The 25040-nt window shown below is 46.2% G+C and overlaps 1 protein-coding gene across 1 annotated transcript in view; it reads right to left on the bottom strand.

Moving 5' to 3' along the window:
* Positions 1-19942: 19942 nt before the first annotated feature.
* The window catches only part of CCDC6 (coiled-coil domain containing 6), a 45575-nt gene continuing 40477 nt past the window's right edge, over positions 19943-25040 (bottom strand). Inside the window, exon 9 of the mRNA XM_074297047.1 lies at positions 19943-24425. Coding sequence (XP_074153148.1) covers positions 24234-24425 — 192 coding nt within the window. The 3' untranslated portion in view covers positions 19943-24233. The remainder of the gene's footprint in view (positions 24426-25040) is intronic.

The following is a 25040-nucleotide window of genomic DNA, read 5'->3' as shown; positions in this document are numbered from 1 at the left end:
CACTCGTTACGTGTGGGACACGATTCTGGTCTTCCTGATTCTGGGACTCACAGCAGTTCTCATCCAGCCAGGAAAACCTTCTTGTAGAAACCGAGCTTTTGGCTGGGACGGGCAGGGATTTAGGGAAGGCAGGAAGTGGAGATGAAGAAGCAGTGAATTTTCAGACTGCGGGACAGCCAGAGAAAATGCAGCGAGTTAAGAGATGTAATACTGAGTGCCAGGAACAGCAAGGAGGATGCACAGATCGGGGAGGATGGAAAATACAAGAAGATGGGAAAGTGGGAAGAAGCCACGTGATCAAGGGGCTTGAAAGCCAAATGGAGGATTTCCGACTTGACTTGACAGGAAGTCCCTGGAGCTGGTGGATATTTGCTATAGCACTGTCTGGTACAATGGCGTTTGTAAATTTCTATGGATCCATGTGGTTCCCAGAAATTCTGGGCGGTAGTCCTGTCTGGGTGCTGCACCCGTTCCTGGAGAGTTTATTTACCCAATTCTCAAGGCAGTTTTGTGGGTCTTTTTATCTCAGAGACACGGCAGGAAGGAATAGATACAGAGATGGCCTTGGATCCAAATCCTGTCTGTGACGAACACAAACTGGGCGACCCTGGACAAATAACTTAGTCTCAATCCATTTGTCAGTTCTCCGAGACTCCAAGTTACTGAGAAGCGAACCTGCATTCGGAAAGGAAGAAGGCAAAGACAAAAAACAGAGACCGAGATTTCCTATACCAATGAAATCAGATCCGAGCCCTGTTTCTGTTATCATCAGTGACATCCACATAAAGCGGCAAGCTTTGCCAGCCCTTCATTTCTATTATTTCACTTGAATTGATGCTACAGGGAGAATGGCTCTCCTTTTCTGCATGGGAAAGCAGCCTGAGAGAGGGTACGGGCCTGACTTGACCACAGTCACTGAGCCGGTGAATGTCAGAGGCGAGACTCGGAGTCAGGTCTTCCTGGCCTCCCTCTGGCACGAGGTCCTGTCCTGCAAGCTGCCTCAGGGAAAGCCACTCGCTCAGCCTCCCCTCACACGCACACTGGAGGAAACCAAAACCTCAACTTAGCTGATCGGGTTGTTAGTCGGAAAAGTTTGTTTTTTGCTTTATCCTTCATTCTCAAAGAAGACCAACAACAGGTGAGCCTGCTAACTTCGTGCAGCCCTGCCTCCCTTAAATCCAAGGGGGGTAGGGGGGAGCACAGGAAAAGAAAGGGGAGCTCTTCACTGTCACTCAGCATTAGCAGGATCCAATCTCTCCAGAGGCAAATTTGTATTACAGACAAAAGTCAAAAGCAAAGAAAAGTCTAATCCTGTTTGGCAGAGCTGGGTGACCAGGTGTCTAGAGGGCTGGATTGAGGGTCAGGGAGACCTGAGTTCAAATTGGACCTTGGACATCTACTAGCTGTGTGGCTTAACCTCTCGGCCTCAGTTTCCTCATCTGTATAGTAATAGCATCTACCTTGTGGGGTTGTTGTGAGGATCAAATGGGCTAACACCCATTAAAGCTAAGTAAACCTTAAAGTTCTACATAAATGCTAAATGTGTTTCTCATATTGATGTGGTTTTTTTTCTGCTTCAGCTGGCTCTGCACCTTTTTGTCTCTGTGCCTCAAGTTGAAGAGAGACTGAGAGAGAGAGAGATAGACACACACACACAGACACAGAGAGAGAAAGACAGAGAAATACAGCCAGACACAAAAGGACCGAGACAAAGAGACAGGTAAATAGAGACAGAGACAAAGAGAAAAAGGCAAGGCAGAAACAGGAAGATTGAAAGACAGAGACAGATAAGGAGCAGAAAAAGACAAAGACAAAAAACAGAAAGTCAGAGAGACAGAGAGATACATAAAGACAGAGACAGAGACAAAAAAAAAGACAGAAACAGACAGAAAGAAAAAGAAAAAGACAGAAACAGAAAGTCAGAGACAAAGACAAAACAGAGACAGAAAAAAAGACAAGAGACAGAGACAGAAAGATAGACAGAGACAAAGAAAAAGAGACAAACAGAAACAAAGACAAAGACAGAAAGATAGAGAGAGAAACAGAGAAACAAAGACTGAAAGGCAGGCAGAAAGAGACAAAAACAGAGACAGAAAGGATAGAGAGAGCGAAAAAAAAGGAGAATTCTAAAATTGAACAGCAAAAAATGTCAGACTCTGCAAACACCTGCTATAAGAGAAATGTTTGACATAGTTTGTCTGATCCTTCCCAGACAAGGGCTGGTGATTAAGCAAGACCGGGGACAAGACCCTCCTGGGGGCAGGGCAGGGGTCTGAATCCAGGCCTTGCTCACCCAAGAGAGCGAGCTTAAGTTAGAGGCAGAGTTTTTTCGCCAGATTCCAGGAGTCCGAGGGGTCCGAGACCACCAGAAGCAGACAGGGATGAAGAATCAGGCCGGGAAATCAGGACCGGAGGAGGCAGGCGTGGCCCTGTTAGGGAGTGGGCTGTGCTGGATGTTGAGTGTTCATGATGACCATCAAGAGGAAGACAAAATGAGAGGGATATAGATCGGTAGATGAAACACTGAGCTGGAGGACAGACATGGGTCTGCAAATGAATACAAAATAAACTAGCAGGACTAGGACAACCAGCTCTACCTTGACAACAGCAATGTGAAAAAAAAAAAAAAAAAAACAACTTGGGGCTTTTTCCACTTTAAATTGTTTTTCGCTAATAAAAATCTTGTAAATTCTTTCCATCCACCTCTTTCCACCAAAAGAAAAAGAAAAAGCCAGTATGACAAGTGTACATGGCAAACAAGACAAGTTCCCAATTGGCTGAGTCCAAAACCGTGTCTCAGTCGGCCGCCCGGCGGCTCTGCCAGGAGACGGGTGGTGGGTTTCCTTATCAGCATCTTCCTCCGGGACCATGAGTGGTCATTTCAGGGCTGAAGCTTACCAAAGCACATGAAATACTTAATTTTAAGAAATTTTAGGAAATAATTTTAGGAAATACTTAATTTGCCATAATCAGAATTCTTAGGTCTACCAAAGTTGTTTGTTTTGACAATATTGTCTCGATGATCTATATAAATTGTTCTCCTGCTTCCACTCCTTTCTCTCTGGCTCAAGGTAAATCTTCCCAGGTTTTTCTTAAAACATCCCTCTTGTCATTTCTTGGGGCAAAATGGCCAATCATCTAGCCTAATCAACTACGTTAAGTGCCAATGATGTGCCAGGCACTGTGCTAAGCAACAGAAGCAAAAACAAAACAATGAAACAACCAGACCAGACCCTCCCCTTGAGGGGCTCGGGGTCTCACGGGGAGACCCAGGGAAAACAACCATGTGCAAACAAGCTAAATACAGGAGAAACTGGAGATCTCAGCCGGAAGGCACTAAGATTAAGGACTCTGTGGAAGCCTTCTCCTTGAAGATGAGAATTTAGCTAAGCCCTGAAGGGAGCTAGGGGGCAGTCAGAAGGAAGAAGAGGGCCCAAGTATGGGCAACAAGCAGAGAAATGTCCAGTGTCATGGACTAGAAACAGCAAGGCCTGCGCCCTTACAGAGGTCGGTACCCAGACATGGCTTTACATTTTATCCAGCGTCACTGGTCAGGAGAGAATACCATATATGAAGCCCGGAAAGAAAAGGCCATTCTTCTGAAACTCTAAAAGCCAAATAAAGGATTTGATGTTTGATTCTGGGGGCAGGAGGGAGCCAGGGACGTTTACTGAGTAGTTTCTGGCTAGGAGGGGGTGTAATCAGACCTGTGTTTAGGAAGGTCACGTAAGACAGCTGAACGGATGTGAGGCAGGAGACCCAGCAGCAGGAGCTGGGCTCGAAGTGACGTCGGCGGCTGTGCCAGAGGAGAAAAGGGAGAGGAGAGAAGGTAAAAGGACGGCGTTTGGTCACTGGAGGAATGAGGGCAGGAAAAGCCAGTGAGGAACTGGGACGCTCCAAGGTGGGAAGCCCAAGTGACGAGAACGGTGGTGCTCTCGGCGACGGTCCAGAAGTTAGGAAGAAGGGAGGGAGTGGGGGAGAGATAATGGGTTCGATTTTGGCCGATCTCTTTTGTTCATCTATCGGACGGGGTCTAATAGGAAACTGGGGAGTGAGACTGAAGATCAGGAGACTAGGATCGTATGAGTACATCTGAGACTCATCTTCATGGAGATGATAATTAAAAATAATTAAAATTCCCCAAGTGGGGCTCCCCAAGTGAAGGCTGGGAGAGCCTTGAGGGAACCCCAGGGTCAGTGAGATGAAAATCCAGCAGAAGAAAAATATACTCAAATTGCATAATTTGTTGAGACAATAATTGTGTAAGACTTGAGGAATCTCATCAAAGTGCAAGACTGATGATGAGGCACCTCTTACTGGCTTGGAGGAGGACTGCAAGTAAGGAGCGACATCCAAGCACAATGGGTGGGTGCAGTTTTTAAAATCTAGACATGACTGTTAAAAGGGAGGGCTTTATTGGCAAAGGTGGGGGTGGGAAAAGTAAAGGGCAGATGGGGATGGGGATGAAAAAAAAAACCAGAACCTTAATGAAACCCAATAAAAATCCACAGAAGATCTTTGGAAGGAGTCACAGGAAGATCGGTGCCGGTGCTATCGTTAAAAGCAGAGTGCTGGTCAATGTTTAACCATCAAATTTCTGAAAGACACACTAAGATGTCACCTTTTTTCTATCACTTTCTTAAGTCTAGATATCAAGAAAATAAGCTCTGATTTTTGCACTTGCTGAGGGAAATTTGAGTTTAAATTCAACCTCAGTCACTTCCTAGACAAGTCATTTAGTCTTTGTCTCCGTCTGTAAAATGGGGGCAATCCAAGCCCCCGAGTCACAGGTTTGGCACGGAATTAAATGGACGCTCTTTGTAAAGGCTTAGCCAGTGCTGGACGCATGCAGGTGCCACGTAAATGCTTGCTCCTCTTCCATCCATTATGAGAAATGGAGGCGGGGCGAGGTGACTGTGCAGGCCGCCCAAGAGTGAGCCCCCCCCACACACACAGACCCCTCTGGCTAGCACGGGCTGCCTGGTTGGGCCACACTGCCCCTGGTTCTCCCTGGCCGCTCCATCCCAGCAGTGGCCCGGAACCGCGGCTGGCACGTGGCTGGTGGAAGGGCAGAGGATGTGTTCACAGGCAGGACTTCATCAGAGGAGAGACTGGCTTCTGGCGGCGGCTCATCCAAGCAGAAGGTCACCATGGCAACATCATGGAGCCAATTAAGACCTTCCGTTCAGGAGTGGCGCTTCTCCGGAAACTTGACTTCCCGTCCCCCGGGAGTGGAGTCGTCGGTGGGTCATTAGGAGAGAGATTGGCGGCTGTGTGTGTGACAGAGAAACTGACCACATGTAGCATCCAAAGCTCTTGCTGGACGTCTTGAACCCCATCACCAGAGCCTGGGGAACTTTGTCAGGATGCTGACTCAGTTAATGACAACCCACTGTGACTCCCCAGGAGAAGCCAAAAACCGGTCCAAAAAATTGGAAGCAAATTTGAGGCTTCTTGTTCCAACCCTTTCATTTTACCTGAGGATAATCGGGAATAGGAAAGGCTCTGCCGTCTCTCTCAGGAGCTTGTGACTGTTCTTTCCTGCGAAATGACCTGAAACCGACTGCATTTCCTCACCCAGCATCCGTGTCGCACACCTCATAGACGATGTTCCTCATAGACGATGTTCCTCATAGACGACGTTCCTTATGGACGATGTTCCTTATGGACGATGTTCTTTATAGACTATGTTCCTTATAGACGATGTTGCTTATAGACGATGTTCCTCATAGACTGTGTTCCTTATAGACAATGTTCCTTATAGACTATGTTCCTTATAGACTGTGTTCCTTATAGACTGTGTTCCTTATAGATTATGTTCCTTATAGACGATGTTCCTTATAGACGATGTTCCTTATAGACTGTGTTCCTTATAGATTATGTTCCTCATAGACGATGTTCCTCATAGACGATGTTCCTTATAGACGATGTTCCTTATAGACGATGTTCCTTATAGACTATGTTCCTTATAGACTGTGTTCCTTATAGATGATGTTCCTTATAGACTATGTTCCTTATAGACTGTGTTCCTTATAGATTATGTTCCTCATAGACGATGTTCCTCATAGACGATGTTCCTTATAGACGATGTTCCTTATAGACGATGTTCCTTATAGACTATGTTCCTTATAGACTATGTTCCTTATAGACTGTGTTCCTTATAGATGATGTTCCTTATAGATTATGTTCCTCATAGACGATGTTCCTCATAGACGATGTTCCTTATAGACTGTGTTCCTTATAGACTGTGTTCCTTATAGACTATGTTCCTTATAGACTGTGTTCCTTATAGATTATGTTCCTCATAGACGATGTTCCTCATAGACGATGTTCCTCATAGACGATGTTCCTTATAGACGATGTTCCTTATAGACTATGTTCCTTATAGACTATGTTCCTTATAGACTGTGTTCCTTATAGATGATGTTCCTTATAGACGATGTTCCTTATAGACTGTGTTCCTTATAGATTATGTTCCTCATAGACGATGTTCCTCATAGACGATGTTCCTCATAGACGATGTTCCTTATAGACGATGTTCCTTATAGACTATGTTCCTTATAGACTATGTTCCTTATAGACTGTGTTCCTTATAGATGATGTTCCTTATAGACTATGTTCCTTATAGACTGTGTTCCTTATAGATTATGTTCCTCATAGACGATGTTCCTCATAGACGATGTTCCTTATAGACGATGTTCCTTATGGACGATGTTCTTTATAGACTGTGTTCCTTATAGACGATGTTGCTTATAGACGATGTTCCTCATAGACTGTGTTCCTTATAGACAATGTTCCTTATAGACTATGTTCCTTATAGACTGTGTTCCTTATAGACTGTGTTCCTTATAGATTATGTTCCTTATAGACGATGTTCCTTATAGACGATGTTCCTTATAGACTGTGTTCCTTATAGATTATGTTCCTCATAGACGATGTTCCTCATAGACGATGTTCCTCATAGACGATGTTCCTTATAGACGATGTTCCTTATAGACGATGTTCCTTATAGACTATGTTCCTTATAGACTGTGTTCCTTATAGATGATGTTCCTTATAGACTATGTTCCTTATAGACTGTGTTCCTTATAGATTATGTTCCTCATAGACGATGTTCCTCATAGACGATGTTCCTTATAGACGATGTTCCTTATAGACGATGTTCCTTATAGACTATGTTCCTTATAGACTATGTTCCTTATAGACTGTGTTCCTTATAGATGATGTTCCTTATAGATTATGTTCCTCATAGACGATGTTCCTTATAGACTGTGTTCCTTATAGACTGTGTTCCTTATAGACTATGTTCCTTATAGACTGTGTTCCTTATAGATTATGTTCCTCATAGACGATGTTCCTCATAGACGATGTTCCTCATAGACGATGTTCCTTATAGACGATGTTCCTTATAGACTATGTTCCTTATAGACTATGTTCCTTATAGACTGTGTTCCTTATAGATGATGTTCCTTATAGACGATGTTCCTTATAGACTGTGTTCCTTATAGATTATGTTCCTCATAGACGATGTTCCTCATAGACGATGTTCCTCATAGACGATGTTCCTTATAGACGATGTTCCTTATAGACTATGTTCCTTATAGACTATGTTCCTTATAGACTGTGTTCCTTATAGATGATGTTCCTTATAGACTATGTTCCTTATAGACTGTGTTCCTTATAGATTATGTTCCTCATAGACGATGTTCCTCATAGACGATGTTCCTTATAGACGATGTTCCTTATAGACGATGTTCCTTATAGACTATGTTCCTTATAGACTATGTTCCTTATAGACTGTGTTCCTTATAGATGATGTTCCTTATAGATTATGTTCCTCATAGACGATGTTCCTCATAGACGATGTTCCTTATAGACTGTGTTCCTTATAGACTGTGTTCCTTATAGACTATGTTCCTTATAGACTATGTTCCTTATAGACTGTGTTCCTTATAGACTATGTTCCTTATAGACTATGTTCCTTATAGACTGTGTTCCTTATAGACTATGTTCCTTATAGACTATGTTCCTTATAGACGATGTTCCTTATAGACTGTGTTCCTTATAGACTATGTTCCTTATAGACTATGTTCCTTATAGACTGTGTTCCTTATAGACTATGTTCCTTATAGACTATGTTCCTTATAGACTGTGTTCCTTATAGACGATGTTCCTTATAGACTGTGTTCCTTATAGACTGTGTTCCTTATAGACTATGTTCCTTATAGACTATGTTCCTTATAGACTGTGTTCCTTATAGACTATGTTCCTTATAGACTATGTTCCTTATAGACTATGTTCCTTATAGACTGTGTTCCTTATAGATTATGTTCCTCATAGACGATGTTCCTCATAGACGATGTTCCTTATAGACTATGTTCCTTATAGACGATGTTCCTTATAGACTATGTTCCTTATAGATGATGTTCCTTATAGACTATGTTTCTTTTTATTTTCCTCAATAGTATTTTATTTTTTCAATTACATTTAAAGATAGTTTTCATCCTTTTCCATTTTCATTTCATTTGTTTTTGTAAGATTCTGAGTTCTAAATTCCTCTCAAAGACAGTAAGCAATCTGATCTATTATGTGATAGACTATGTTTCTTAAGAGTTTCCTTTTTGTATCTCCAGGAACTACATACAGCAGGTGCTCATCGAAGCACGTAGAGTCAGACCCGGAAGGAGTCTTAGAAAGCAGAGTTCAACCCTGCCATTTTACAGATGAGAAAACTGAGGCTCAGAGGGGCAAACTCTCTTGCTCAAGGGGGGGTCACACAATTAATAAAGCAGTGAAAAGACCTAAACTGAGGTGCAGATATCAAATTCAGTTTCTTTTTGCCAAGTTTTTTTATATTATTTTTTAATCTTTTTAGACTGATATTAGGAATGACACTTTTTATGAGAAAACTATTTTTTATGAAGAAATGGGGCCAATAATAGCATTTCCTTTCCGGAGTTATAAGGAAAAGACAAGATAATATTTATATGGTGCTTGGCATATAGTAGGTGCTATATAAATGCTATTATTATCATCATCATTGTATTAAAATTCTAAAAAATCCAGGATTATGAATAAAACCCAAAGTATCCATCGGGCTCATTTTAAAAAATCTAACAAGTTCTTAGCTTTTATTATTTTTTATCATTATTATTGTTATAAGATCCTAACAAACCTAGGATCATGAATAAAACCCAAAAAGTCCTTCGTGCTCATTTTTTAAAAAGAAGAAACTTAACAAGTTCTTAGCTTTTATTATTATTTTTTATCATTATTATTGTTATAAGATCCTAATAAACCCAGGATCATGAATAAAACCCAAAAAGTCCTTAGTGCTCATTATTTAAAAAGAAAACAAAATCTAACAAGTTCTTAGCTTTTATTACTATTTTTTATTATCATTATTATTGTTATAAGATCCTAACAAACCCAGGATTAAGAATAAAACCCAAAGTATCCACAATGCTTATTTTTTAAAAAGAAAACAAAATCTAACAAGTTCTTGGCTTTTCTCGCATCAGCATTTATTCCAGTGCGGAGCTTTAGGAATCTCCGAATCTGGAGAAACGTTTCACTGCCTCGTGGGCCAGGCCTATAAAGGCCGCACTCCCAGGACTATGACAACCTCCCACTCCCAGCTAGCAGCTTCTCCGAGCAGATTTAGGCCAAGCTAGAAGCTACCCTTCCACTGACAATGGACGTGGACCTCCCGGCGGGTAATGGGCCGCCCTCCCCAGTCCCCTTCCATTAGCAGGGCAGCTGAACTGGAACGAGCGGGACAGAGGGGACAGTGGTTCAGCAGGAGGGATTAGGAGCACACCACCACCACAGCAGCCCTTGGCTTCAAGCTCCAGCTTTAGAGAAGTGACTGGCAGACCTGCCCGTTGGGACTAGGCAGCTCTTGGGCTTCCAGAGGCCTTTATCGTAGGATGGCGGCCACAGAGCAAACACCGTAAGAGTCATAAACTGGATTTAGCGAAGCCTCCTGGGCTGGCAATTTTATCTGTGCGGTCAGTTCATCACCGAGGCAAATCCCATCACTCCTTTGAACTAAGTAGACAATAATTGTCGATGTTTATTTATATTTATTACTTATGTTTAAAGAGACATCTGTTGGATAGAACACTGGGTCAGAGTGAAGATGAGTTCAAATCAAAACTCAGCTGTGTGACCTTGGGCAAGCCACATGCTATTTGCCTCAGTTTCTTATCTGTAGAATGGGGATGATAACAACACCTACCTTCCAGGATTGTTATGAAGATCAAATGAAGGAATATTTGCAGTCTTTGGCACAAAGTAGGGACTACACAAATGCTAGCTATTATTTCTATTTACATGATTATATTATTTATATGGACACTGAGTGACCCAGTAGATAGTATATTGAGCCTAGAGTCTGAAAGACTGAATTCAAATTCAGCCTTAAATGCTGACTAATTGTGTAACCCCAGGTAAATCAGTTAACCCTGTTTACCTCAGTTTCTCCACTTGTAAAATGAGCTGGAGAAGGAAATAGCAAATTACTCCAGTATTGCTGCCAAGAAACAGGCTACAGAGGCTGGATCTGAACTCACAGAAAGGTCTTTTGACCCCAGGCCTGGCGCTCCATCCACTGTACCATCTACCTGCCCCAAGAGTCAAAAGAAGTGGAAGTCCCAGTGGCTTGTGTTGCAATGTGACAGGGCACCAAAGGGCAGTCACTGAGTCACTGGCTGTCGAAGGGAGGGGGGACTTTGTCCACCTTCCTAATCTCTACTCATGTCCAACTTACCTTAAACTCGTCATGTCCAGAATCTGACTCCCCCCCCCCTCCAAACTTCTTCATTCCCCCTGAGAACCTCCCCATTTCCCCAGTCATCCGGGCAAGCAACCGAGATGGCGTCATTGGCTCCTCACTATCAACATCCCCTGGCTCCCATATCCCACCTGTTGCAGAGGCCTGTTGACTTTTATCTCTGGAGTATTTCTTGCACACTGCGCCCACCTGGTGCAGAGCTTCATCATCTCACCTTTGGACCACTATGGCCTCAAGCTTCTCCCCTCTCTAGGGCATCTCCATTCTTCGGCCAAAATGATCTCCCCTGAAGCACGGGGCTAACCATGCTGCTCCCTGGCTCCAGCTTTGTCTGAGTCCAAGTCTTTCATCACCTGAATCCTTCCTACCTTTCCAGCCTTCTTCTGCCTAACTCCCTCATATACTCCCTGATTCCCTGACCTCAGATTTTCCCTGCACACTAGCCCCGTCTTCCAGCTCTGCCATTGGGTCATCTCCCATCCCTGGTCTCTCCTTCCTCATCTCGGCCTCTAGGTTTCCCTGACTTTTTTTTCCCCTGAGGCTGGGGTTAAGTGACTTGCCCAGGGTCACACAGCCAGGAAGTGTTAAGTGTCTGAGGCCAGATTTGAACTCGGGTCCTCCTGACTTCCACTGCGCCCCCTAGCTGCCCTGGTTTCCCTGACTTCTTTCAAGCTTCAGATCAAATTCCCTTTTCTGCAAGAAGCCTTTCTTGATCCCCTTAATACTCCCCACTTTCCTTCCCGATTCTCTCAATTCACCCTGCATAGATCTTGTCTGTATCTGCATGTTCTTCTTCCCGCCCTATTAGTCCGTGAGCTCGTTGAAAGCAGGGATTGTCTTGTCCCTTTCCTCATATTCCTAGGACTAGGCACAGTGTCCGGCGCATAGTAGGTACTTAATAACTGTGGGTAATGATAATTGGCAAGGAACATACGAGAGAGAGAACCGATGGACGGACACGTTATAGATAGAACATTTTTAAAGTGCTCACTATGTCAAGCCTTGGGATACTAATCCAAGACACTAAGGTGACCCCCACTCTGGTGAAATGTTCATCCTACTAGCAGAAGACATAAAGAGAGGACCCCATGGGAACAAGGCTGCTGGTGAGAGCACCTGAGTGACCTTGAATAAATACTTAGTCTCTCTGGCCTCAGTTTCCTTCTCTGTAAAGCCAGGAAGTTAGCTTGTTTTGGTTATCTTAAATGAAGACAGAAAAGAAAGCGGGGAAAGAATAGTATATACCTTCTTCTGTGTAAAGAGGGGCTGGCAGCAAAAATGTGTGTGTGTGTGTGTGTGTGTGTGTGTGTGTGTGTGTAAAATGATGGAGGAAAATACATATTTACCCTAACTATGAATGTAAATAAGAGTTTGGTATTTAAGTTCAGAATTTAAAATAAATAGAGGCTGGCAGAGCCCCGAGTTCTGTAGTTCTGAAGAAACAAATCAATAACAAATTTCTTTTCAGTCATTGTCTCAAGGTGGCCTTTTATGACTAAAGAAAAGTTCACCTACTGATTGCCTGCTGAAGGTTTAAAGCAAGATTTTTGTTCCATTTGGGGTGTGGGACGTGGGATGGTTTGTTTCCCCAGCACTTAGGCCAGTATCTCCTGCTTTTTGATTGGACTGGTGATTTCTTAATGCCTCAGCCTTTATCTGACTTCCTTGCGGCTATGAATTTCATTTTCAAGATTTCCATGGGAATTGATTTAAATTCTTTTTGGTACAGATCTGTTATTTAGTTAAGAGGCAAAATTAAAACAGTGTTTGCATTTTCTTCCCCAGGCAGATCTGATCTCAATTGCCTGGAGAACTGAGAAATTAAGGGACTTGTCCAAGATCACACAGCCAGAGTGTGCATGAGGGAGTCTACCACGCTACCCGTCCACTCCAGCACGCTGCTTTTTACCTGGAGGGCAGCAAACATTTACCTAATTTTGTGTGGCTGAGCGAATGAACAAGGAGGCCGGACACACTCATACACGGACAGCCCCTTCTCCCACCAAAATCAGTGGGGAAAAAAGTTCTGCCCATCATCTCGCCCACAGGGCTTCAAGTTAACAGAAGAGAAGCCCAGCTGGCACAACAGAAAACGCGTCTGGGAGAGTCAGGCTGCTGTCCTGGCATGGAGATGAAGTCACTACAAAGGCTGCCCCCTCCCCCCAAGATGCTTATTCCCTCTTAGTTGTGTTAGAGACCTTGAACTTCTCTCCAGATGCCATCAAGTTCTTTGTGAAGAAGACAAAACTCCTTTATGCCCTTGTATGGCAAAGCTGCCAGTGGGAAAGCGGCCCCGGCCAAGAGCAGCCTCCGGCACTCCGAAGCTCCATCGCTGGCTCCCCGATTCTGGACTCTCTTCTGCTATTTACCTGGCAACCACAGATGGAGAGCGGCAGCTTCCCGGGCTCAGCTGATCTCGCCTGAAATCCTTCTCAGATAGAGGACAAAAGCCCCGTCAAAAGCGACTCTCCAGCCTCCACGCAGAGCGTAAAGCACAGGCAATACGATTGGAAAAAGCCTAAATCTGGGGAAATCTCCAATCTCTCTAAGGAGATAACCAAGGAGGTGGAGAAAGGAGACTATACAGCTCTTAAAAGCAAAGCGCTTTGCAGATTCTTATCTCATTGTAGCCCCACAACTGGGCTGAGTTGGGTACTGTGGGTACCTGCAAATCTTTGGAGAGTGAGCACGTGCAGGACTGGTGGTTTAACGATCCCAGGAGAATGGTCAGGGTTTGGTTTTGGGGGTCAGCGAGCAGCCTATGACCATCTTTTTCCTGATGACTCATTATGGCATGGAGCCGATTCTAGGTCTCAAAGGCTTTGATTGTGGAATAAATGCAAGCTCTAGAACCTCCTGGGAGCATTCTCCCAAGACCAGCTCCCAAGGACCGCCCAGATCAAGCAGACTGGCAGTCTGTGAGGAGTTTGTTCTGTGGGCAGCCCTCAGAACAAAGAACAAGACAAAAGGACTCTGAGTTCTAAGATCTGATACAGAACACGGTGGACGTTCTAGGTAGGTCAACTTTGGCTCGAGTAGTTCCGTAGCTGAGGGAAGGGAGAGGGAAATCACTCCTCATTAACCTAACTACTTTCAGCTCCACAGGCAGCTTTTAATTAGTACAAATGCCACATTCGTCAGAGGGCTCATGTCTGCTTTGTTGATCTCGGCCACGGCACTCGCCCAAAATCAAAACTAAAACTTGAATTAGAGATTTTGGGGGAAGTTTGGCTTTTACCTGAGACAAGACCTAATTATGAACTGCTGCAGTGCTTCCCGATTTAGGACGGAGAGTTCCTCCCCATGGCAACTAGAACTCTGGTGATTCAAGCAAACATTAAGCGCTTACTAAGTATGAGCTCCTGTGCTGGGTGGGAGCTGTACAAAACCCAAACAGGCCCCTGGCCAAATGCTTACATTCCACCATAAACATCAGCAAATGCAGATACACAGAGAGGGGCCCGTCTCTATCCCTATCTCTCTCACTATAAAATCAACAGAAATTTATTATATGTCTACAGTTTTCCCACACTGTGCTAGGCTCAGGCTATAGACAAAGGCAAAACTTTAAAAGAGCCCCCCCCCCCACACACACACACACACAATGTATTAAGAGCTCCTGCTCTGAAGGAGCACTCTCTCTCTCCTACACACACACACACACACAATGTATTAAGAGCTCCTGCTTTGAAGGAGCACTCTCTCTCTCCTACACACACACACACACACACACACACAATGTATTAAGAGCTCCTGCTTTGAAGGAGCACTCTCTCTCTCCTACACACACACACACACACACACACACACACACACACACACACACTGTATTAAGAGCTCCTGCTTTGAAGGAGCACTCTCTCTCTCCTACACACACACACACACACACACACACACACAATGTATTAAGAGCTCCTGCTTTGAAGGAGCACTCTCTCTCTCTCCTACACACACACACACACACACACACACTGTATTAAGAGCTCCTGCTTTGAAGGAGCACTCTCTCTCTCCTACACACACACACACACACACACACACACACACAACATGTATTTAAATTGAATAATCCTTTACAGGTCATGTCCTAGTCTAATGTTGTACTGGCTATACAAAAAACAAAAACCATTCTACAATCCCCCATCAAGGAGCTCACTTCCTACCACACTTCAGTAGATATATTTAATATTCTCACACAGAAATTAGGGAGTTTATTGGCTACAACAACAGATTTGGAGTCAGAAAGAACGGAGTTCAAATCTTGCCTCAGATATTCGCTAGCTGCGTAATACTGGAAAAAGTCACCTGGCCTCTCGACCAATTTCATTATCTATAAAATGGAGATATTCATAGCCCTCTGTTAGAGGATTACCAAATTAGAACTTTTAAAGTGTTTTAACAAACCTTTAAATGTTTTATAAATGTCAGCTAAGAATTATTATTACACATCTATAGTCAATTTTTTTTTTAAATTTCAATAATTTTTATTCTGAAATACAAAAAACCCAGTAAGTGGGCATTTTCATATACAGAAAACAAGGATTGTGTAAAACCTGTAGTTTTCCATTATGTAATATTACTTGGCATGAAACCTTTACCCATCCTTCTTAATCTTAGCACCTTCCCTCTGATTACCTCCAATTATTTTTCTCTGTAGCCTTTTTGTTCACGGTAGTTTGCATGCTGTCTCCCTCCATTCAATTGTGAGCTCTTCAACAACAGAAATAATTTTTGCCTTTCTTTGTAACCTCTGCATGTAGTAAAATTACCTGGCCATAGTAGGTGCTTAATAAATGTTTGTTGACTTGACATGAATAGCCTTTCTTTTAAAAATATGTAATAAATTCAACTTATAGGTTTCAAGGCTATCCTGCTTCTCTGCCATATTTTAAGATCTTCCTTCTATGCATTAGAAAAATTAAAAAAAAAAAAAAAAAGCTGCTTCCATGATCTTCCTATATTTTTTCCTTTCTTATGCCAAGTTCCCTGCCTTCTTCCCACCATTGGGGGGAAGAGGGGGAGGAAAAGGAAGGAAGGAAGGAAGGAAGGAAGGAAGGAAGGAAGGAAGGAAGGAAGGAAGGAAGGAAGGAAGGAAGGAAGGAAGGAAGGAAGGAAGGAAGGAAGGAAGGAAGGAAGGAAGGAAGGAAGGAAGGAAGGAAGGAAGGGAGAGAAGGAAGGAAGGAAGGAAGGAAGGAAGGAAGGAAGGAAGGAAGGAAGGAAGGAAGGAAGGAAGGAAGGAAGGAAGGAAGGAAGGAAGGAAGGAAGGGAGAGAAGGAAGGAAGGAAGGGAGAGAAGGAAGGAAGGAAGGAAGGAAGGAAGGAAGGAAGGAAGGAAGGAAGGAAGGAAGGAAGGAAGGAAGGAAGGGACAGAAGGAAGGAAGGAAGGAAGGGAGAGAAGGAAGGAAGGAAGGAAGGAAGGAAGGAAGGAAGGAAGGAAGGAAGGAAGGAAGGAAGGAAGGAAGGAAGGAAGGAAGGAAGGAAGGAAGGAAGGAAGGAAGGAAGGAAGGAAGGGAGAGAAGGAAGGAAGGAAGGAAGGAAGGAAGGAAGGAAGGAAGGGAGAGAAGGAAGGAAGGAAGGAAGGGAGAGAAGGAAGGAAGGAAGGAAGGAAGGAAGGAAGGAAGGAAGGAAGGAAGGAAGGAAGGAAGGAAGGAAGGAAGGAAGGAAGGAAGGAAGGAAGGAAGGAAGGAAGGAAGGAAGGAAGGAAGGAAGGAAGGAAGGAAGGAAGGAAGGAAGGAAGGAAGGAAGGGAGAGAAGGAAGGAAGGAAGGAAGGGAGAGAAGGAAGGAAGGAAGGGAGAGAAGGAAGGAAGGAAGGAAGGAAGGAAGGAAGGAAGGAAGGAAGGAAGGAAGGAAGGAAGGAAGGAAGGAAGGAAGGAAGGAAGGAAGGAAGGAAGGAAGAAAAAGAAAGAAAGAGAAAGAAAGAAAGAAAAGAAAAGAAAAAGGAAAGCATAATTAAGTAAAACAAATCCCCAGACTGGCCAAATCTGAAAATGTGTCTTATTCTGCATCTTGAGTCCATCATCTCTCTGTCAAGAGGCTGATATCATGAATGCTTTTAGAACTGTGACTGGTCATTGCATCGACCAGTGTTCCCAAGTCTTTCCAACTTGTTTTTCTTCATATTGTTGTAATTACATCCATTGTTCCACTGGTTCTCCTCATTTCCCGACGCATCAGCATCAGTCAGTCAATTAGAGAGCTGTGGAAGGAATGACTTGGACTGCGAGGGCCAAGTGGGGTAAGTTTTTAGTAAACCCCGTCAGCACAATTCGGTGGGTTTTTTCCCTGCTCCGCTCAGTTGAACGTTGAGTGTGAGGGCGATGGACGGTGGGATCAATCCGAGACTTGGGTTTGGCAAGTTTTGATCTGATATAGGACAGAGGGGCAAGGGATTCGTGTATTAAGGACGGTCTCGATCTGAACCGATTCCCCAAGGGGTTGAGCGAGGGAAGGGAAGTGTGTGTACCAATGAAGAGACGATGATGACTTGGGGGATGGAGGGACTGTAGGTCATGGTGAGAGTAAAGAACAGGGGTAGGGACAGTAAGAAAGGATAAAAGAATTTCTCACTTGTCAGTGATCTGCAAGACAGCACGGTACGACCTCTGAGGTAATGGGAGACTGGAGGAGTGGGAAAGGAAGGCATCTGAGATACGTGTGCTGAAGCATTCTGTATGAGAACAGTGGTGGAGGCAGAGGGGAAGTCAGACACTGGGGTCACCGAGGAAGGAAGAGCCAGAAGTTTAATCGGCTGCCAAACGCTGACTCTGGGTCCATCTTGCATGAGTTCCTGAGAGCCGGGCCTGTAAGTCCTCTGTGCTTTGAACATTTCTATGACACACAGACCCTGAGGGCAGGGGTCAGAGTTCACTTGTTTTCTAAGAAAGTTATCCGCATCTCCAAAGCCTGTGAAATGGCAGATCCTGAAGCTAATGTCAGTCAATTGGGACCCAATTCTCCAGTTTTCTTTGTCTTTAGTTTTAGTTTTTAAAAAATTAACAGAAATCTGTTTGCCCCACAACTTTGTTGGAGAAAAAGAAAAGTAAATTGTAACAAAGATATATAGATATATAGGCCTATGTATATATGTCAAGCAAAACCCATTTCCTCCCTGGTCTGTTCACAAAGGGCACTTCTGCAGTGACGTCGCTGGCTGCCCATGGGCCTCTCCCAGTGTGGCCTCCTCAGAAGGACCCTCATCCTCGTCACACCTGCTAAGCAGGGAGGCCCATAAAGCTCTCCTACATGGGTTCAATATGGCTGACGCGCTACCTAAACACTAGATATCACTATTATCTATGATCCTATGACTTTTTAAAGTGTCATCACTGCACTGGATAAATGTTGGAATCCTTAAATTTCTGCAAAGCACTTGATGAGACAAGGTGGGAGAGGTAGTGCGAGAGGTAGCACAAATAAGTAAATTTTGAACTGGTTGAAAAGGAGAGGTCATGAATGCTTGCCAGTTTGGGAGGATGCTCTGGAGATGGGTGTGCTCCGGGGCTATTTAATTATTTTCCTAGGTGACCCAGGTGAAGGCACAGGTGTCTATCAAATCTGTAGATGGCACAAAGATAGAATGGATAGCTATCATACCGGAGGGGGCAATCAGGAGGAAGTGTTGATTGGTAGGACACGGCGTCGCTCTAAAATTCATCAAGTGTACAGTCAGCCATCTTGAACTCGTCATTTTTCAGAAAACTCAAGTGGAAGGAGTCATGGCCGAACAAAAATTTGGCTGCAAAGATCGGTGGGCTTCAAAAGCTACGTCAGTCAACTATGTGATATGGCAGCCATAGGGGCTTCAAGATGAGGCAATTTCCAGAAATAAAGTGATGGCGCAAGGCTGGGCGGCTCCCTGACTGGGGCAGCCCACACATGGAAGACCGCGCTCGATTGTGGGCAGCATGTTTTAGGAAAGTCGCTGATAACCGGGCAGTGTCCAGGGGGCAACAGGGTTGTGAAGAGCCTCAAAGTGGATCAATAAAAGAAGCCAACTTTGCTTACTCTTGAGAAAACTTAGCAGGAACAGGACAGCAGCTTCAGATATTTAAGAACTATCATGGAGAAAAGGAACCAGCCCTGTTCTGCTGGACCCCAGAGGCCAGAACCAGGAACAACGGATAGAAGTTGGAAAGGGGCAAATTCAGGTTTAATGTAACCAGTATCTGAACAATTAAAACTCTCCACAAGGACAAGTCCCTTACAAGGTGGTACTACCCAGTGTGGTACCCGAGGTGACCTTAAGATTCTGGGGCGGTACAGATAGGGGACTCAGTCTTTTCTGTCACAGACCTTGCCTCTCTCACTTTTTGGCAGTCAGTAGAAGTTTTTGGACCCTTTTTGGGGATGTTTTTTAAATGCATACAACACGTAGTATTACCAAGAAAACCAATTATGTTCAAAATTATCTAAATCTTTTTTTTTTTTTTTTTTTTTTTAAATTAATGGACCTCTAGCGTTTTCAAGAGATACAGACCACAAACTACTTTCCCTTGGAGACTTATTAGGATATTTGATAACCCCCCAAAATCAATCTATTTTAAGTCATGAAAAAAAATGAAAATTATTCTTGAACTAAATAAAAGGAAACTTCCTTGGGACAGCAAAAAAACAAAAATAAACAACAAAACAAAAAAAAAAAAATCCACTGAAATATTCCGATACTTCTTTGAAAGCTTAGCTCAAGATGTGAACGACTTACCTGTCATTTTCACCTCCTCTCGTCACTCTAGCCTTTAGCCCCTTTGCTCATTAGCCATTTACAGCGCCACCTCCTCCAAAAGCCTCTCCTGATCTTCCCCAGCTAGGATTCCTTCCTCTCTCACCTCTCTCCTCTACTTCCATGGCTGTGCTTATGTATCTCCCCAACACACTGAGAAGTCCTTAAAGGTCACCTGAGACAGCAAACTCCTAATACTTGTTGAATGGACAGAAGTGCTCCCTTACTCAAATAAAAGAAACTCCTGAATTCAGAGCAGGAAGGGGAGAAGCTCCCAAGTTATTTCAACACTTGGAGAAGCCTATTGTGGCGCAGGGACGTAGCTTACCTTGGATTATTCACCGTCTCTGGGAACTTTTAATTTCCAACGAGAAATACGATGAACGGACAGACCTCGAGATCAGAAAGATGGTTGAAGGCTTCAGTGATCCATTTTAAAAAATTATCTTTATTCAGGTTTCTGATTCAGCACATGTATCAAAGACTAATCCACACAAAGAAGCAAAAAAGACATTAATTGGAAGTCTTACATCTCTCTAAACTCTGGCCAAGCAAGAATATCAAGATTGCCGCTGCATCTCCACATCTACTCAAGCTGCAGGGCCAAACCACGGTGAGTCATGGACATGGGCACTGAGAGGCCAAGGCGAGAAGACACGCTCTCTTCCGGGTCACTTTTATATGACTTAAGTCCCAGACTTGGGGCTGACCTGATTAAATAAGATTCTGAGGAAACGGTTCTACGGTTGCTGTTGCAGAAACTTTTTGTTGGGGGAGGGGAGCGGTTTGGCCAGGATGAAGTTCAGATCGAGAAGCCCGATACAAACTAGTCGACAGGGCAGACTAAGTTGAGAACTAAATCTGAGCAGTAACCAGAGTTAAGGCATGAATGAACACGCAGACACACAGACACGTGCACGCACACACAGCTCCCCCACCCTTAAGAGCAGCGGAGACTCTCCCTCCCCTAACATGAGGCGGTCCGGACTTGGCAGCGAGTCGTCGCTACGAGATCTGCCAAGCACTTGGGGAAACGCTCCCCGTGACTTCAGGCCGACAGCTGTGTGTGGAGTTTCGTTTGTTGTAAAAAAGGAAAAAAAGAAAAAAGAAAGAAAAAGAAAGAAAAAGGAAAATCATAGAAAAACAGCTCCCTTACTTTGTTATAATGGCTCTCGAGCATGGAACTCACGTAGCAGCTTCAGAGACTGGCTCACTATCATTTGGAAAAAACGATCACTTTGCCACGTACTTCTTTGGTAGACCTCACGACAAGACGACTACGGCCAGAAGAGCAGGCCACAGAGACTTCTGTGCCACTAGCAGAATGAATGAGATCTCGAAGCCCAAGCTATTTTTCTTCTGTCCCGGTGTCCGAGGCTTCCTTTCCTAGCAAGGCTTCTGGGGAGTCCCCTATCTGTCCTGGGGGCAGGGGAAGGCGCCACACGGAACCTCTAACCCCTTCAGTCGTACGGCACTTGGCGAGAATCGCCGCCGAGACTTTTGGTCCTCCTGAAGAATGGCCAATCGCGGGGGCGCACTTGGCGCCCAAGTCACATTCGGTCCCACACACACTCCGTGAGCTTCTGAGCTCGTCGCTTTAAAACTCAAACTTGACAGGAGGGGAAAGGGCACGAAAACCCAGGAGAATTTCTACCTTCTGCCACGCCGTCGGGGCTCTGCAAAGGGAGGCCGGGCAGGACCCTGACGCCTCCCAGGCCACGTCTCTGCCATCTGCAAAAGCACGGTCACCTAGGGGCGGTGGCTGCGCTCTCGGGGCGACAAGTGGCGAGGCTGGCCTGGGAAAACTTGCTCTGCAGCTGAGCGCAGGGCACCCAGGAAAAGCAGCAGCTCAGACCTTTTGTCCGAGGGGGAAACGAGGCCGCGAGCAGGGACGGGACAGGAAGTTTTCTTCTCGTCCCTGGCTCGATCCCACGAGGTGCGGTGGGCCCAACCAACTCGGGATGGTCAGTGGCGAAGCTGCAGGGCTGACCGGGACGTGACACAAGGGGGTCAGGGTGCCTCGTGAGCTCGCTACGTCACCCACCATCAGCAGGGGTAGTCCTACAGGGACTGCACACACAGTGTTAGGGAAGGAGGAGCCGGCTACATTTATGGTGAAAAATTCTAGTTTTCGGCTCCGGAGCAAAGTGGCAGTTTGCTTTCTTAGAAATCTATTTCTGAAGGCTTCTGCCTGTAATTCATTTCCTCGTGAAACTTCTCATTCTATACCATCTGTCCATCCCATCCATTCTCCTGCGAGGCTCTGCCTTTTCTCTCACTGGAGTAAACCAACTTTCCGGGGAACGGAGAGCAGGGCAATCAGGCTTTCTTAAAAGCAAGCTCCGCTCCCTAGCAGTGCTGCCACTTATGTTCTGGGAGGAGACGTTTCAGAGGGGGCGCCTACGCTTTACCTAAGTCCATCTCGGGGAACCCCCGGGGCACACGCCACGCGCTCTCACTCATGCTTCAATCACCGCGGGAGGGAAGGCGGTGCGACCCACAGGGGAGTTTCCCACAGCGGAGCGGAGAGCGCACCGAGCAGTCGGCCCTGGGGCTGCCGGGAACCTTTATGGAAACTTGGTCACTTGATTCGCGTGATCTTTCTTGACATTGTCGTTTTAAGAAAACACAATGACGATGTAGGACACACCCACATTATTAAATATCAAAGGGATACAGCACACACACACGCGCACACACACACGCACACGCACGCACACACACATGCACGCACACACGCACACACACGCACGCACACACAGACATACACGCACGCACACACAGACATACACGCACGCACACGCGCACACATGCACGCACACGTGCACACACACACGCACACATGCACACACACACGCACACACACTCACACACGCACACACACGCACACACACATGCACGCACACACTCACACACACTCACACACGCACGCACACACTCACACACACACTCACACACGCACACACACGCACACACACACGCACACACTCACACACACACGCACACACTCACACACACGCACACACACTCACACACACGCACACACACACACGCACACACACGTGCACACACACGCACACACACACGCACGCACACACACACACACACACACATGCGCACACACACGCACGATTTTTTCTGAAATGCTTCGAAGCCAGAGCCACGTTTGTTTCTTTTGGCTTGGAAACAGGGAGGGGAGAAACACCCTACGGTGGTTGTCAGCTTTCTCGAGTTTACTCGTCGAGCGCTCTAATCCAGTCATTTTCTTTCGATTTTTAAATAGGTATTCAAAGGCAAAAATGAAAGTTGACATGACTGCACAATATTTAATATCTACAAGGTTCCTTTTTTAGGCATGTGTTCAATAAAAGGGGGGCATTCGAGATGGTTCGGTCACAAAACATGAATTCTTAAAAAAAAAAAAACCGATAAATTATTTTTCAGTTCTTTGATTATATCCAACAGAATAGATACACATTCTCATCATAAAATATACATTCTCTAGTAAGGTTTTGTCCACAGCATATCGAAATATGCAACACAGGCGGGGAAGGAAGATCACTTCACTATCAAAGTACAAAAACAGAAATTGTTGCCGAACCAGAAGGAGCATTTCGCTAGAATGAGGGAAGAGAGCCTCGCCTTCCGTCTCAGGGAGTCATGAAGCCAAATCGCTCACGGCGCCCCCGAGGCCGGTCTGAGGGACCGGCCTCGGGGGCCCTTCCCGACACGCGCTCAGCGCGCCAGGGCCTGTCCGGGGGCTCTCGGCGCCTTGGGGTGCGCTCCCTCACTCGCATCTTCTCTACCCACAAAACGGTACCTCTGGCATCTAGGCTGACGTTCCTACAACACTTCTTCTCATTCGGGGTCTCTAAGGAGGACTTTGCTTCTTGAAAATCTTGTTCCAAGTGTGTTTGAGGGAATCGCTTGGGGGGCGGGGCGGGGGCTCATGGTGTAGGGGTAGAAGGGACGCCGGAGCTCTCCATGGTCGCCCCCTAGGGCCCCCCCCCCGGGCGCCACATCGGGCAGCATCTCTGACCTGGCCCCCAAGTCGTGTGGGGGAGGGGTGACGGGTGCAGAACTGGTGGGAGGTGGGTGTGGACAATAAGGAAATGGCCCTCCTAGAGCCCCAGGAATCTTATACTCTGTGACAATTACCCAATACTATGTCGTATGCACTGGCTGAGGACAGCGTGTCAGGAGAGAAGCGCGGTGGCAGGCGGGAATGCACTCGGGGAGCCTGACCGAGGCCCAGCGCGGGCGCGTCCTGGCCACCCACGTCCTCGCAGCTGCTCGCAGGAGGCGGGCCGAAGAGGCCGCCATCTTTATGCTAGGGCCAAGGGTGGGGAGCGAAGACCGAGGGTCTCCCTTTTATTTTACCAACCTAAAAGCCAGGAGGAAAAAGAAAGCGCTCTAGAGCTGAGCAAACGGCGCGTCACCAAGTCACCAGACACGGAGGAGCGAATGTTCCAGCCAGAAGAGAGACTACATGTAGATTCAAGTAAACACTGATGGAGAAAGGTTGTTCTAGGGTTAGTGTCATAGACCCACAAAGCTGGCTGCGTTTTGGACAGACATTTACAACACCATTAAGAGGGAAGTCGAGACCCCCGGAGCCAAGAAGTCAGACCGCCGGGCGCCGGGCGGCCTCCGGCTCTTCGTAAACGGCTTCGTCTCCTCTCCCACCTTCGGCACAGCCCACCTGCTGGAGCGCATGCACTAGGGCTGTGGGGGGGGGTGCACCGGATGTGGCGAGGAGGCGGGCGGCGAGGTGGCGGACGGGAGGGAGGCCTGCATGGGGGGTGGGGGCGGAGGCGGAGGAGGCTGGACGGGAGTCTGTGTGTTCGGAGATGGCGGAGGCGTGGGGCGCTTAAATTTGTCCGGACTGTTGCTTCTCCGGGGTGAAGGCCTCTGCGGAATGGAGAACAAAAATCCAGATTAGCCGGGAGGGGAACTGTGGGACGTCCCGAGTCGGGCGCTTAGTGACGGTCTGGGCAGGCGCGGGGGGTGCTCTTCCCTCCCGTGGGGGGCCCCCACAGCTCTTCTCCAGACTCCCTGAGGGCGTTCTTAAAGTCGGCCCAAGGCAGGAGTGACGGTGACGGAGATGTGACCACGAGGGCCGCTGGCTCGGGAGAGCCGCTGATTCTGGCCCAGAGAGGCAGGGGCCGTGGCCCAAACACAGCGCGGGGCAGCCCCGAGGCTCCTCAGCTCCAGGACCAACACCCAGCCAGAAAAGCGCCGGGGCGCAGGGCGCTAGCTAAGAACCTCAAGGGCCTTAAGGCCCCGTTGGGGAAGCCGGCGGGGGCTGACTCTCTGAGGCCCCCCCGGGCCATCACGGGACGGCAAGAGGTGAGCCGGCCCCACTCCCCCAGCTCCTCACAGCCACTCCTGGTCTAAGCCAGAAGGGGCCCGGCCATCCCGCCTGCACGTCTCAGGCGCGGTCAGTCGGGAGCTGATGGCAACCTCCCGGCCCGGTTTCAGAGGAGATTAGACTTAGATTTAATGAGAAAACTCATTTTTCTGGAG

Source organism: Sminthopsis crassicaudata, chromosome 2 (assembly GCF_048593235.1).
Source record: "Sminthopsis crassicaudata isolate SCR6 chromosome 2, ASM4859323v1, whole genome shotgun sequence".
NCBI classification, from domain to species: Eukaryota; Metazoa; Chordata; class Mammalia; order Dasyuromorphia; family Dasyuridae; genus Sminthopsis; species Sminthopsis crassicaudata.
This window is presented reverse-complemented; position numbering and strand designations above follow the sequence as displayed.